We start from the raw sequence: 16585 nt of genomic DNA on the forward strand, positions 1-16585 counted from the left end.
TACTGTAAAAATCACAGCAGCAACTCATTATAATGCTAGAACTGGGAGACAAAGCCACCTTGTTTTCAAAGAAATTTGGTTTGTTTAATGAACAGAATTAGATCAGTTAGGATTTATGTACAAATAGTGAAATGCTGGATTAATCACCCTTGCAGAAAGCATTGTGAAGCCACTTGCTGTTATGGAAATGTAGAATTTTGAAACTGAAATGGATTTTATATTTCATTGGCTTCTCTAATCCTTTCAAGAATAAGTAAAAGTGGGGATTATAAATAATTGTCTAGTCCCCACTTTTATTTTATTGATTAGGAAATTGAGGCACAGAGAAGTTAAGTGAACTTCTGAAGGTCACATAGCTAGCAAATGGAAAGAGCAATGTATGTTTGACCATACACCAATACTCAATTTAGTGTCCATTCCTTTATTTTCTTTCACTTTTGGCATTCCCAAAAAATTTCCAAAGAATTTGCAGCCATTATATATAAATGTCCCTCTCTTGATGCAAAGTAGTAAGTGAGGCATCACAGCTACTAAATAAATGGTGAAAACAACACTATTTTTTCCAAAGCTTGTGTGTATTAAATCTGTATCTTGTGACTAGGGATCTATCAGAGCAATTGATCACTCTTCATGTGGATTTTAGAAAAGCTAATGTAGGAATCAGTTGGCATGTGGGAAAGCAATGAAGAGGCAGAAAGAATGGGCTCTGGAGTTTTCTTTAAGAAGAATAGGGACAGTGATTTAAAAAAAAAAAAAAGAGCTGTTTAAGAGAAGGGAGATCAGAAGACAATCTGTTTGGTCTGAGTAGTGTAGTGAAGACAAAGAAAGCTTCTGTGGTTGCTGTTCACGGTTGTGACCAGCCTGAGCACCTGAGACCAGGTCTGGCGCATGGTGAAAGCTTAGCAAACTTCGGCTGAATAAAGAACGTGAATCTAGCACTCAGGAGACCCGAGATCCAGCTCTGGGTTTCTCACTAGACTGGTCCACCCGCTTTTCTGAGCCTAATTTCCATGATCTGTGACAAGAAAGGCTTGGACTAAATTATTTCTGCGGTAAATGCAGGTACTCTTTTCTGCCGGTCTCCCACTTAGTTGGGGCCTGCCCCCTCTTCAGCTCCATCATCTACGTGATTATAATGGGATCACACTAATCCCCAAATTAGTCAGATCTAGCCCTGCTGTTCCCATGACTGGCCCAAACATAGGTACTCCCAAGCTGGGCCAATATAATTTTTTTTCCAAAGAATTTCAGAACAGCAACCAAAAAAATTAATATCAGCCTCCTTCCAGTCGCTGAAACTTAGGAAATACAAACGGGCAGCAACTGGTTGGTGGCTGCCTTCCCCAGTTTGATCTGAGCAGTAGAAGTCTCCAATAGATGGACGGAAGAAACAGACACAAAGGTCGAGCAGGGAAACAGAAACAACGCGGAAATCCACACCCTAGCTGAACTTGGAGGCCCAATGCATTGCTCTCCTTTTGGTAATTAGATGCCTTAGGATCTTCACATTAAATCCCCCAATTAAAAAAATTAAATCATTCACTTAGCCATTTAATTATCTATTAATTGAGATGAAAATAGTTATATACAATATATTCTAATACCTCTTTTATTTCCAAAAGTTGAAGATTTTAAGAATTATGAAGGCTACAGGGTGGCCAGTTAACAGTATTATACTTTGATGGAAAGCAATTTAACTGGAGCAGACTGGAAAACAGAAGATGCTCTGCAGATGGGACATTTCCTAGAATGAGGATCAAAGAAATATTCTCACTCAGGCCATCAGGGAGTTAAATGAAGTATTATTATCCTGTCTAAATGTGAGGGTAAGTCATGGCGAAACAAGACAGAATGGAGGTTATTTCCAGTGTCAAGAAAGCTAAGAGACATTATTTCACATTTTTTATATTTTCTTCACTTCAGATTTGTTCCAGGTCTGATACAGTTCCATCTGTATTAAGTGAGGAAATGCAGATACTGGTAAAAAAGTGAAACAAGAGAATTATAGAAGCTTTACTGGCATCTTAAGTCAAATTAAATGAAGTAACTAAATGGTATGTTTAGATTTAGCCTTCCTGCATATGATTCATGTCCCTAAGATCTCCTCACTCTGTAGTATAATAGTTTTTCATTTTCACTGAGTAACCCCAGCATGCATTTTGTTAAGTAATTACTATAAAAGAAGTATTGGGGAGGAATGATAAGCCTAGTTCCTTGTGACTCTGAGATAAAGGCCTTTGTAATGAAATGCTCTGGAGCGTCAACCTCCTGCTGTGGATGTGCCTTGTCACCCTATATATTTACCTTAATGATGATAAGAGGCAGATGTCTCCCCCACCCCCACCCCCATATTTTTCATGCACCATTCTCATAGATGAGGGTCATACTCTCCTATTACTGTTGTGTCATTTGGTTTAAGTGTCGATCTGAACTGGGATTGGTGTCTAATACTGATCTTACAATAGCCATTTCTAATGGAGTTGCCAAAGAGGCACCAATAGGCCAGGTCTCCCAGTTTGACACACAGCACGGAATGAAACCTATCCCTCCAGTAGTCTACAAAGGGGTTGGGAGAATCCCAGGAATTACACAAGATGATGATTCATTAGATAATGATTATAATGAAATTATAATTTGTTATAAAATTATAACAAATTGCAATGCCACTATGTTAATATAGTAGTATATGTATATAATTTATATATGATTTTATCTGGTGCTGCATTTTAAAAACTACCAATAGGGATATATTCTGTTCTTTGAATCATCTTGGGAACAGAAATAATGAGATAAGCAGAATTCTATTATGTAAATAATGCTAGACCTGGTAAAAGTCAGAGAACATGAATTCGAATACTGATCTGCCTCTTCCTAGCTTATGTAAGCTTGAGCAAATAACTTCACCCTTTTGAGTCTTCAGTTTCCACATCTGCTAAATTGGTGTTATCAGCCTTACATGAGATAATATACATAGGACTGGTGCATAAAACCTAAAATAGTACCTAAAATAGTATATAAATCTCAAATATGTTATTATCATCAGTTTTTTGAGAATCTCTAAACATATCACATGTTATCATTAATAAACACATAAAAGGTAATATTCAAATTTGTAAAGAAAGTTTTCTTAAGGAAGATTCATCAAAGTATCTAATTCTAATTATTGGGTAATAAGTATTCCTTGGGCAGTTACGTCAGAATGAAGGTTTTCCTTTCTTTTGTCAGTATCTCAACACTTGGCTCAGTTTCATTTCAATCCCTGGCTTTACGAAGAAACACCTAAATGTCATTCACACATGACCAGAGGTAGAAAACGCTGGCAAGGAATCACACCCAAATATTTGGGCTTGGACCTTTACATGAGTTTTGTTCTGCACTTTTTTTTTTCTTTCATGAATAGCCTAGCCAGACAGGAAGGAGTTGGAATGAAAAAGTGGAATTTGGCTGGGAAAAAAGTTCCCGTTGTCTCTTTTATTAGAGAACAAATTCTCATGCCACTGGAGGGGAACTTTAACCAGAGCCTGGATAGCATTGTCTTACAGAGCAGGGCTTCTCAACCTTAGCACTATTGACGTTCTTCATTGTGAGGGGCTATCCTTAGTAGCATCCCTGGCCTCTACTTACCAGATGCCAGTGGTGCTCTCTTCCTCCCTGCCCCAGTTGTGACAACCACAAATATCTCCAGACACTAGCAAGGAAGGGTCTGAGAGCGGGGGCTGCAAAATCAACTCTGGTGGAGCACCACTGTCACATAATGCTTCCCTGTGACCTTTTCTACATGTTGAAGAGAAGGTGAGTCTAAGCAATTAGGGAGAACTTGAAATCCAAATTTTTCTCTTTCTTCTGGAATATTTGAAGGATGCATTTTGTAAACATTTAGCCTCCAGCTTATTTTGTCTGAAAGCTCAAATCAGATGATGAGTGTAGAGTCAATCTCATCCTTCTTTGTAAGAGTCCATGACTCTACAATTTTTGTGAATCTTAGAGGTAGAGCAAGGGAAGATGCCAGGACAGTGTCCCCAGGTTGGAAGAAATATACCTGAATGTGGGTGTGAAGGGGTGCTCAGGCCAAGGGCTTAGGAAACATGAGGAATGCACCCACAATGCAGTGCATTTCATTGGTGTTGATATGAGCGAGCTCCCTTAAGTGGCCACTGGTTTGGTGGCACAAGAGAGTCAGAAGGTGATTTTTCCCATTTCTTTCTTTCCTATCTTCTTTCTTTTCTTTTTCATCTATTTTTCTTCCTTTTTTTCCTCCTCTTATCTCCCACTTTTTTCTTTTTCCCCTTGTTCGTGTCCTTCTTACAGTTCCTTTCTCTTCTTTTATTTTTGTCAAACACTGGCCACGGTAGTTCAGCACTGACTGTGCGTGGGGCTCTGGAGCCAGATGGCCTGAGTTTTAATCTGGGATCTGCTACTTTCTTGCTATGAAACCTACTCAAGCAAGTTATTCATCAGTGTGTGCTTTCACTTCCTCGCCACTAAAATGGAGATGTAACTATCCTGTGGTGAGATTGGCAATATGTAGAGTATGTGGAGTACATATGTACAGTATGTGGAACAGTACTTAGTATCAGTAAGCAAGCAATAAATGTTAGCTATTATGATTATCTTCATGTCCTCCACCAGGGAAGAACATGTACCACATTTCTATATAAAAGAGCCCAGCAACAATTGCCCATTTGTATTCATGGAGTGGATTATTCTGTATTACTGCTCTGGGAAAGGAGCAAGTTAGGTATTGGTCTCATAACACTTTAAGGAATAATGCTGGTTTTATTTAACATCTCTGTGTTGGGGAAGCTGCGCTAGGGGAATACTATGGACAAATGTACATTTCATAGTAATAGCACTTAACTAGTTCCATTAAATTTCTCCCTGATGCATTGTTATTGCTAGTCTGAATACAATGTATACAGTGTTTCTGTGTGACTGGAGAAAGAGCAAAGTTTCAAATTACATAAATAAAAACAGAATCTCAAATACAGAGAAGATAATTGTGAAAAGCCTTTTAAAACAATACTTTTATTTTTATCTATTATTTTTCTTAGAAAACACAATAACCCACTGATAATAGTATTTAATATATGAGTATTTTGGTAACAGTTATTTCATGACAATATTTAGCTAAGGGTACAATAAATCTTGAGATTTCATCTTGATATTGCTTTGTGCTTTTTAAAATTATTGTTTTAAGGTGTAGAGGATGACCTATGTTCACATGAATTTCTCTCAAATGTTGAAGAGGCAAGAGGCAACTTCTGTCAAAATTGTTGAGGGTATAATAGTATATATACATTCGGGGAAGATGAAAAAAATCTTTAGAAACCAAGGCCCCTGTATTGTTAATTTGATATTCAAAACATACACAAGGAACCTAAGAAAACTTTTTGTAATCAAATAAACACAACAAAAATGTCCAGTGTAGAATCTGTACACGTGTCATTCAGAAAAGACAGAAGTGGAAGGCCCTGTGAAATGACACTGGGATGCGTGAGACGAGAGGGAAAACAGGTGAGCTTGGGCACTCAGCACATGGAAAGCAACCACAGAGAGTTCTTGAGTTGGGAATCAAAACAGGGTGCATTATGCTAAAGATCATTTCTCAGAGAACATAGGTACTAATTAGGAGGCTGTTCAAATACACCAAAAGGGCCTATACGTAACCACCAGAAACATAATTGAAAACAAATAAACCAGCTACATAAACATCCATTGGGTCACTGTATGGTAACATACTGTGGGGGGGAAATGAGACAGGTGTTGGTGAAAAGGGTAACATCTAAACAGGCTGAAGGGTAGGGAGTGGTGTGAAAGCCTTATCCTCATGGGTTGCATCTTCAGCACAATGGCCTTGTTGTTATATGAAAGTGTACAAAACAGAACCAAACATTTATTAAATCTCTCTTAGCTCCTATTGTCCCTTTGGAGTGTAAAGTTATACAACCATCAGCATTTTTTTTTTAATTACAATCTCCTTGAACACATGGGTAAAGCCATTTTCAAGAATGGCTTTTCATTTCATTGTTCTTGTTTATGTTTCACAATGATGTTTCAAGGTAACTCACCTACTGTTCATCTTCTGTTTTATGTGAAGCAAAATCAGTTGTTCCCACAGCACTTCATTCATAACTTGCATAGCACTTACCACGGTAATGGCAATTCACTGGTTTTCATCTTTCCTAGACATGAGTTCCTTGAACTCAAGGACTGCTTTAATTCCATCTCTGCTATTGAGTTTGGCATATAAAATTAATCCATGAGTTAATGTTTCTGATATAGACATCTTCTGTAAGTTTATTAAAGACAGATCCTTGTAGAGTTGATCTTAAACCAGTCTCCAGTGAATGCTAATGATGATTTCTGAAGGTTTTCTCTATCCTTTACTGACTACTATTGGTTTTATAAAACATCAATATCTGAAGTAAAAGCATTAAAAATCACCTTTGTTTTTTTTAAGGTTTATAAACTTTTCAGACTTTTTTTTAAAGATTTTATTTGTTTATTTTTAGAGGGGAAGGGAGGGAGATAGACAGAGAGAGAGAGAAACATCAATGTGCGGTTGCTGGGGGTTATGGCCTGCAACCCAGGCATGTACCCTGGCTGGGAATCGAACCTGGGATACTTTGGTTCCCAGTCCACGCTCAATCCACTGAGCTACGCCAGCCAGGGCTTAAAAATCACCTTTAAATTAACTACATTTCGAGTGATTTCCAAGGAAATTTGACATTGTAGATATAAGAAAAGTGAAAAAAAAAACTGGAATCATACATAAATAGAATTAATGAATTTGAACAAAAGCTTGGCAAAATCTCTAATGTCATTTATACATTTGAATAGGTAGGAGATCCAAAGACATAACTTGAAAATAGAAATTAAAAGTTGTTCTTTTGGAGTAATAAATTACTATCACCATATAAAATAACATTTGATATGCACCTACTGATATTCACTTTACAAGTTATTGTACAAAAATAATTGGATACATATGAATATTTTGGTTTAATAAAACCTTGGAAACAACAGATAACCATAGGCATTAAATAAATACATAGTTAAGAATAGTATCATGGAATATACCAAGAGTAACAGTTCTAAGATGCAGGCTAGATTAAATGCTGGAGAACTGTAAAAAGCAATTTTTCCTCCCAAATCAATTCTGAAAAGTTTTATGGGAAGTACCAGGAGATGTACTTAAAATAAGCAAAGGCAATAAGGCATGTAAAGGGAGACTGCTCGAAGTCCTTGGCACAGTCTGGCAGGAGCCCCAGAAGGAAGGCTGGCATGATCCGACAGAGGAAGGAAACTTGGAGTAAACAAAGACTGGCTCCAACCCAGAAGACAATAAGGGTGTGAAGTGTTTTAGGGCTTCCTGATAAAGAACTCTGGAGTTGAGGGTGGCATTCTTTAAGGCAGTGCTGTCTTAGGATTTTAAACTTTTTGGAGAATGAAAATGTTTCTTTCTGGGTAGGTCGGATGTCACTGGAACTTAAGGTTAAAATTAGTTTTAAACACAGAAATTTTCAGAGTGGTGTATGTTTTAGATTTTATCATACAAAGATATGAAAGCTATTATCATAGGGTTCCAAAACTGACATATTTGGGAATGCTAATGAGGTTAGCGTCATGAGAGGAAACAACAGCAGTTATTTTTATTACTTGTCATGGCATACATTTATGTGACATCTTGTATTTTCTAAATGTTCCCTTTTGGTTTTCCATGTCTCCCCAGCTACACTGCAGGTTTCCAGAGAGCAGAACTCCCAGCGGCTGAAGTAATCTTGAGAATTCTGGTATCTAATACAGTCGTGCCCTGGTACTTGCCACCTTCAGAGCTTGTCAAACCCTGTACTTGTCACATTTTGACAAGAAAAGAATGTTTCTACACTTGGCGCTTGCTGAGGACTCGTTGCACTTGTTAGAACTTGTGTGAGTCACCACACTGCCCAGCTTCAGCACTCATCAGTTGCTGGGTACTCCTTGGTTTTGGCATTCATTGCAAGTTCCAGAACAAAGTAACGATCAAGTCCAAGGTGCCAATGTATTGGTATTCCTCCTCTACTCTCTAGCACCTGACTAGTACCTAAACTGGTCTTTTATATAGACCACTGCAACAGCCTTTTTACTGGTCTCTAAAATTTTACCAAATATCTAGGAAAACATGGAAAACCAAAAGGAAACATTTATATAGCACAAGGTGTTATACAATACAGATATTAAAAATCATTTTCTTTTTCCTCTACTACTACCATTTCCTTTACAATGCATATAATACACATAGCCTCTATAACCTAAATGTCTGTATTCCTTCCATTATAACCCTTCAACTACATATTACATATACGCACACATTACCAACACAGATGGAGGGTCTGGAAGGGTCAATGCCATATGTAAAAGGCAGGCCTTAAGTTTTGTTTATTTTTTAAACTATAGTAGAGGAAACAGAAGTTACAACAAAATGCAGTTTTAATATACCCTGAGTGGGTTGTGTAGGACTACCAAGCTTTCCACATGCCTAATAACGTATAATAAAATCTGACCAAAGTGTGATGTTGCAGAGTGGGAAGAGGAGGGCCCCTTCAAAAAGTCAGAGAGAGTTAGTAAAACAAGGTGTTTTGTTGTTGTTGTTTTAGGAAAATAGGGATACTTGATAGAAAAGAGGGACATGGGAAGGGATGGGAAAGAAAGGGGCAGCCCTCAAGTCATCTGGGTTTAACCCAGGGAGGAGCAGAGAGGAAGTGCTGTTCAGTGGTCTAAATGATAGACCAGAAAGAAGAGGCTAAAAGCCAGTTGGAACAAACATCCTCTTGAGGGGAGCCAGGAAAAGAGCTGGAAATGATGGTAGGTCTATCTCACTTTTATACACTTGGGGGCTGGACAAACCTGAAGAAAAATAGACCTAGTCAAGATTAGGTAGGGTGGCTATTAGAGAGAAAGAGATTATTTCCAGCAGGGCTTCTTAAACTTTAATGTGCAGATGAATCACCTGGGGATCTTGTAAAAATGCGGATTATAACTGAGTAGGATTGTAGGGTTTTTGGGTTGGAGTCCAAGAGTCTGCATTTCTAACAAGCTCCCAGGTGAAACTTTGCTGCTTTCAGTAGGAAAGATTTACAGTACTCAACATGAGCATTTCAAGTATTTTTATAAAATAAATCAATGAATTAATGCTTACCAATATACATATCTTCCATAGGTTTAGCACAGTCTTTAATTATGAAATTATCCTTCCTTTTACCCTGAGTTGATGGCAATGAAGACAATCTGAGGTCAAAAGAGGGAATACAGTGTGTTCCAGTTCAAATCTGACATGTACGTATTTGGGAGCGTAATTGTTGTTAGATGTCTATATTAAGAACAAGACAGCTACCTGTGTTGTTTACAGCAACACATCTACACATCAAAGTGCCCACCAGAATATTCTGTGATAACAAAACCGTTCTAGATCTGAACTAACAGGGTTGCCGTGAGCCATCTGTAACTGCTCAGCACTTGAAATGTGGCTAGTACAACTGAGGGGTAAATTTTTAAAGGTTTTTTTAAAAAGAAATTTTATTTATTGATTAGAGGGAGAGAGTGAGAAAGAAACATCAATTTTTGTTGTTCCACTTATTTATGCATCCATTGGTTGATTCTTATATGTGTCCTGACCAGGGATTGAACCCATAACCTTGGTCTATAGGGATGATGCTCCCACTAACTGAGCTACCCACCCAGGGCAGGAGAAATTTTTTAATCTTATTTAACTGAAATCAAATTTAAATAGCCACAGTGTTGGCTAGTTGCTAACACGATCATCAAAGCTGCTAGTATTCCTCAACATGACCAGATGATTTTTGCCTCCTACTGGAAGTAGTCTTCCTATCAAGGCCCTAGAATTGGTTACCAATTCACAAAAGAGACACCAGAGGTTTTCATAAAGTGCTTGAGGACCACAGAAAGCAGCTAATAACTGCCAAGAATTTAATCTTCTCTTTATCTAAAGTATGGCTCTCCCGCCCTCCTGCCAAGTCGCCCTCCACAGTAATAATGACTTGAAGTGGACAACAATCCCATCTTAGACAGGTTTCATGTAATACTAACACACACACACACACACACACACACACAAGCTTTTGAAGGACAAAATTTGTGTGTGAGCTCTAGCCACATGCTTACTAATGTGTGAGCTTTGGTAAGTCACCTAAGCTCTCTGATCTTTAGTTCCTAATTCTTCTATTAATTGGAGTTGATAATAATACCTAGTGGGCAAGGGTGTTAGAAAGGTAAGTTCCTGAGGGGCATAAGTTTTATGGTCCTATAAAAAATGGCTAATTATTATTACTCACTAAAAGGGAAGGCAAATGCCATATTTAAAACAAAATCCAAGGAACTGCTTACTTTGTCATTGTTGTTGTCATTGTGTACTGAATCGGTGTTGCATGCACATGGTCTTGGAAATCTTGTTGTAATGGGATTGCACCTTCAAAGAACGAGCATGCCAAAGCTATTTGCCAGAACCACGGTAAGGGAGGAGGGCTTTATTTAGCAGTGTGGGGCCTAGTAAGCATCCTCCCTGCTAAGATTATACTGAAAATAAAGGAAATTGCAGACTGCTCATTTCCCTTGTACTGGTTGTAATCTTGTGGAAACTTCCTGTAAAAGGCAGTTATAGCATTAAAAGTAAACTGATTTCACACTCACCGGATACTACCAGACCGACAATTGTAGTCCTTTGGGAAAAAAATAAAATAGCATACTTCTCCTTTACACTCTATATTAGTTTAGAAGAACATGGAAACCCTAGTGATGGAGAAAAAGACTCATGCCAGAGGCAAGGAAACTATTTAGAAACATGGTTACCATTTAGTAATTCCACTGAGAGGCAGAGCTCATTAGCCAAGAGACTGGTTACATGAAAAAAAAACCATTCATTAAACAAAGTACAGCATGAAAATAGTGTTCTCTTTGATCTAGGCACATATTAACTACAGTTTTACAATATAAAATTTTAATAACATCTGCTAAGAGGGAATGTTAAAAGTAGACTTAGAAATGGAACTGTGTATATGTATTTTATATTCTGTGAGAACCTCAAATGTTGGCATGGCTGTTTCCTCTTGTGGCTTTTTCAAGTATACAAATATCTGCTTAGAGCTTATTAGTGCAAGGCACGGTGTGTGTGAAGTGCTGCACTGCAGTGGTGTCCAAGTCACAGTAGAAAGCCAGAGTGGACTCCTGACTTCCATCAGTGTCAGTCAATACAGCTTCATTTATATCTATATGCACAGAGCTTTGGCATCACATTGCACTTAAATAGCTTCCATTACTTAAAACCAACCAATGCTAATGAGAACACCAAAAAAATATGAAATGCTGCCTCTGCCTTCAAGCCACTTAAAATGTAACTGGGAAAACAAACAGAAACTCACAAAAATTTAAGTCGCACACACATAAGGAAAAGAGAATTATTAATACAGGTTTAAAATAGTCAAGACAAAAATAAAAGAATTAGACATGACAAATTCTGAGTTCATAAGAAAGATGATCGCTATGAACCAAGTGGTCTGGAAGGAAGAGAGCCTTCAGTTGGAGTGCTCCATGCCTCTCCCAGTGTCTCCATGAAAACAGGCTACTTTGCTGTCCTTGAGGCCTCTGGTCTGATACCTACCTGGAACTCAGAGCCCACTTGTACCTTCTTAACTTTGATGATTTCCTACAGTGACAATTACTTGGCAATTGTGCTCTTGGCCTATGGATGTTTGGATACTTCATCATCTATAACAAGTTAAGTGTTAAGTGGCTGTGTCTAATTCTTAAGCTCATGGCAGTAGTACTGTGAACCACCTATACACACCAGCTATTGTGGCCAGCTCCTTCTCACAAACCGTCCTGAGAATATACATGGGAGCAAATGCAAGGAAGGGTCCCTTACTCTTCTGACTCCTTCTTGACTACTGCTCAATCAACTGAATGGAGTTGGAACATAAGTTGAAACTGTGACCTATATATCTTCTCACATAGCTTTTCAAGACTTGTTGACTCCATCTTCCTTAGCTAAACCAGTTTTCTGGTCTTGACCAGTATGTACTTTAGCCTAAGATATACCTTTTTGTGTGTATGTTCTGTTGGAAGAGGCCTAAATTAGAGATGTTTTTGGAGGTGTGATGACACAAGAGGTTGCAAGGAAAGGGAGTAGTCTGTGAATGCTAAGAAGGACCTGGCATACTTCTGAAAAACAAACAAACAAACAAAAAACAAAAAAAAAACCCAAACCAGATTTATTAGTCCCATTACAGGTCTGTGATCACAATGTCTAGCATGGGGTCAGAGTCTACATTAAAGCCCTACTTGCAGTGTACAGCTGGTCCTCGAATAATATCACTTTACTCAATGTCATTTTGTTATAACATAGGAAATTAACTCTTTATATGAATTAGCCTTTGGTAAAACTGGCTTTGTTGTAAGTTGTTTCCCTTAAAGTCATAGAACCTACCAATGTTAAGTGAGAACTTATGGTACTTTAAAAAAGAACTGTTTGGGCGCTATGCCTTGGTCATGGGATTGGGAACAACATAAAAGCATTAATTCAGGCTGTTGATGATATCTTGCCCCTTCGGGTAGGCACTGTGTGTTAAAGTGGCCAGCATAATGCCGTGCAAATAACAACCAAAATGGTTTTCATATCTTCTCCCAAAGCCTGTTATTGATAATTTCCCTGATGCACCTGAATTTCAGATACAAATTTTTTTCAAAAGAAAATAGGGTTTTGCAAGGGACCCAATGTTCCTTTTACTTACTTAATCATAAGTCTGAGAACTATCATTTACTGATGACTTACTAAGGGCCAGGGTATGTGTCTAGCAAGAGTGGTACATAGAGAAAAAAGCCCCATTTATTTATTGAATGAACAAGGCTATTGAATGCTCTACATTAAACCTTCAGAGCAACTGCCACTGCCTGTTATGGAGTTTACTATTTCCATTTTAAAAAATCACAGTAAAAGCTAGGACTTACTGAGCTCTTAATCTGTTCTAAGTGCTAGGACTTACTGAGCTCTTAATCTGTTCTGAGCGCTCTCTCTCTCTCTATTATATATATATATATATATATACCTATATACCTACAACAACTCTGTGAATTAGGTACTGTTTTTACACAGGCGGAGTTTAAGTAACTTGCCTAGAACACAAATTTTAACTGATGGTACTTGAGTCAAATCTGAGCAGCTGAAGCAGTCAGCAGTAGTACTGGAAGGAGTGCAGGCCAGTGCCAACTGGCCTCCCAATTACAGGTTCTTAGCAAGAACAAGATTTAACGCCCCCCCGCCCCCCCCCAAAAAAAAATTCCCACCAAACCAAACTCAGGTTCAGAGGAAACAGAGATAAGATCTGATTATCCCAGGATCCTCTCACCCCTTCCTGTTACCAACATTACCCCTTCCTCACTTGGAGTAAGGACAATGCTGCTCCTGCTGAGGCAGGAAGCAAGAAAACTTAGAAATTAACAGAATGCTTTTTTTCCGGGGGCAGGGGTAAGCTGACTGGTTTAGCTCCTTTATTAACTTGTCACACATTTATTAAGCACTTACTATGGGCAAAACACTGTTAACAAGCTAGTGTGCGCGCTCCTGAGAACAGCAATGCTCCTGAGAACAGCAATCCTGAAACTTCCCGGGGACAGATGGCAGGAGTGCTGGCTTGTGTGGGAGGTTCTCCTACTTTCTTCTTCCTCGGGAATTGTTCTACTCTTCAACGTGGCAGGAGCAGAAGCCTTCATTCGCAGGTTGCACAAACCTGAGAATGAAGAAAAAAGCACTGCGCACAGAGCTAGATGGATTACCTAGGGAGATACGTCAGAAAATCTGGAGCCCGTTTAGGATTCAGTCCCTCAGGCCGGATCAAATGCAGACTGGCTTTCTAAGTAAAGAAGAGATAATAGAATTTGCGAAGCTAGGGGCTCAGAGTCCTCTGGTCCAGGAGCCCTTATACTCCAGCCCGCAACCTAAGCAGGTTTTTGTCCAAAAACCTTTTGAGATTACTGCATACATTGTCCTCTAACAAAGCAAATGTGACAGCTGCCTATTCAATTCTCGTTCCGCCTCCGTTCAGAGGAGTTCATGCCACAGAAGCATCTTCTGCGCTATAGTTATGCAACCTCTCTCGCCGCGGGAGTTATTTCCTGTGCTTCTGGCTGCGCCAGATTCATGTAACACGCCTACCCTGGGCTTCAATGGAAGTCGTTCTCCATTAACAACCATGCTAGCTTTCGGAGATGAATGCTCTGCACTGCATACCCCTTGCGCAGTAAGGATTCAAGGTATTAAAACCAACTCTTTCTCTAACACACACGCGCACACACACACCCGCCGGGCATGCAGCTAGGACACTGCAGCAATGCAAGCAGAGGACAGCAGGCGGAGCTCTCTTTGTACAGTCCCTCTTCTAACCCCCACCAACTAAAGATGAACTCATGCCAGTTCCATTCTTTGCAAGAAGACACACGCACACAACATATACACACATACACACGTCAGATCAGAGTAGCCTCCAATATTCTCTTTGAGCACACTGTCATGCCAACCTCTTCTTTCAGGCAACTTGGATATTCCAAAGCGAGGAACTGGGAGCACCGCGCCGCAACAATGCAGCCTCCCTAGCAGCTCCCAGTGCAGCTCACACCCCCGCCCCCTTTCGAAGCGTGCCAAGAGTTTGGAGCGCGCGCACGCACACCGAGTCCGTTGCCTAGCGTATCCCTCCGCCTCCCTCCTCCCTTTCCCCGTTCAGTGGCTCGACAACGATTTGGGAAATGAAGGGAGGAGGGAACTACTTTCCTGAAACTTGCTATGCTGCACACGACTTCAAGTTGCAGTGATTCGCCCCGAGACCGCAGCTCTTAGTCCTGCTACCCACACGCTCTCGATCCCCGGGCACCCTGCTCGGCAACCCCACCCCGTGGTCACTTTGGCCCTCGGGGGAAGCCAGAGGCCAGGAGAAGTCGCCAGGGACTACTTCGCCTCCTCCTGCGGGAGCCCCCGGTTCGGGCAGCAGCAGCCGCGGCGGCGGCGGCGGAAGGAGCGGGCGGCGTGAGCGCTTCCGCCGCCCCCCTCGCGACTCCCCTCTGGCGGGTGTGGGGAGGTGAGGTGCTGGCCCGCGGAGCTGCTGCTGGGCACCGGCTAGTGGGGGACTTGCGGCCGTTCTCCTCGCTCTCAAGCTGCTTCTCCGAGCCCTGCTCCCCGGGAGTGGCTGCTCTTCGTCGGCCCGGGTGGGAGCGATCGGCTTGGTTGCCACCGCCGCACACGCTCCCCGCCGCCCCCTCTTCCCCCTCTGGAGTCGTCCCGGCTGGAGCGTGTCTGGAGGAATCCGCCACCACAGGCCCCTCGCCCGGTTCCGCTGGTTCTTGAGGACCGCCCCACTTGCTGCCGGGGGCTGAGCGGGTAGCCTGCAGCGAGGCGGGAGATGGTGGGGTGGGCTCCGGTAGGACCGCGCCGCCGCTGCCTGGAGCCTGGGCTCGGCACCCTCCTGCCGGCCCCCACCAAGCCGAGCTCTGCTTCCTCCTCGCCGCATCCCTGAGGGAAGCGCCGCCTCTGCTCTGGGCTTCTTCGCTCGCCCGCCCGCTCGCCCGCTCCTTCCCTGCCGGACACCGCCGCACTCCACCCCAGTGGCGGGAGGAGCAGCTCTCCAGTCAGCCCTTGCAGCCCCCCTTTCTTTTTTCCTTTCCACGAACCCTCCCCGGCCTCCTCGGATCACTTGGCTGGGCACTGAGGCGAGGGAAGAAGAGGCTGGGGTCGCCACGGTGGAGGTTGTTACCGCCACCCCCCTGCGGGGGTGGCCAGGGTTCCCGGCTGGGGGGGCACCGTTCTGGGTGAGGCATCCACCATGGTGAGGCCCCTGAGCCGCTGCCCCCTCGCCCCCCCGGCCGTCTCTGCCTCCTGCCCCTCGGTGCTGCTGCTGCTCCTCCGCCTACTGTTGCTCCTCCATCTCCAGATCGGATCACGGTGAGGGAAAGATGAGCGAGGAGACGGCGACTTCTGACAACGAGTAAGCGCCTCATTGATCTTGATTACTAACCCCCCACCCCCGCCCATCCTTCCTCTCCTGTCCCCCAGACCCCTTGGAGACTTGGGTGCAGGAAAGCTTGCAACCCTAGAGAGTTCGGTGCATCTTGTTCTGCGGATAACATTTGATTTCTTTAGCCTTTTAATTTTACGGCAGCAACCCCTCCACCCCCCCCCCCCCCCCCCCCCCATTAAGTGGTTTCCTTTTGGGGAAGGGTATTGAGGGTTGGGGTTGGACGGTAATTTTATGTCCAGGAGATGGAGTAATGTGAATGGATGGATGGAGGCAGGATAGAAATTACCCGTTTGCCTGGAAGACCTTTGGCCTGTCCTTTTTCACCTTAACATGCCAGTCAACATACCCTGAATATCCAACCTGATTCCTTTATAGCTGTTTCACTTGCAAACTAATGTGTGGGAGCACCTCTTGCAGCAAACTGCTCTTGAATCTTAATTCGATGAGTCAGTGACTCTTAAATACCGATTAAGCCTCCACCCCCACCCCTCCTTTTGTAAACTTATGACCTGTAAGATTCTTGTAAAAAA

At 41.8% G+C, this 16585-nt stretch overlaps 1 protein-coding gene and 1 long non-coding RNA gene across 3 annotated transcripts in view; one reads left to right on the forward strand and one right to left on the reverse strand.

Moving 5' to 3' along the window:
• Positions 1–13524: 13524 nt before the first annotated feature.
• LOC118501833 lies at positions 13525–14829 on the reverse strand. The gene is made up of 2 exons (XR_004904496.1): positions 14510–14829; positions 13525–13778 (listed from the first exon to the last, which is right to left on the reverse strand). It is a non-coding gene; the product is annotated as an uncharacterized LOC118501833 (long non-coding RNA).
• A 34-nt stretch (positions 14830–14863) lies between these two features.
• Positions 14864–16585, forward strand: part of SPRED1 (sprouty related EVH1 domain containing 1) — a 123927-nt gene continuing 122205 nt past the window's right edge. For both annotated transcript variants that reach the window (XM_028505367.2, XM_028505368.2), the window contains exon 1: positions 14864–16022. In XM_028505367.2, coding sequence (XP_028361168.1) covers positions 15991–16022 — 32 coding nt within the window. In that variant the 5' untranslated portion in view covers positions 14864–15990. The remainder of the gene's footprint in view (positions 16023–16585) is intronic.

The sequence above is a fragment of the Phyllostomus discolor genome, chromosome 1, assembly GCF_004126475.2.
Source record: "Phyllostomus discolor isolate MPI-MPIP mPhyDis1 chromosome 1, mPhyDis1.pri.v3, whole genome shotgun sequence".
NCBI lineage: Eukaryota > Metazoa > Chordata > Mammalia > Chiroptera > Phyllostomidae > Phyllostomus > Phyllostomus discolor.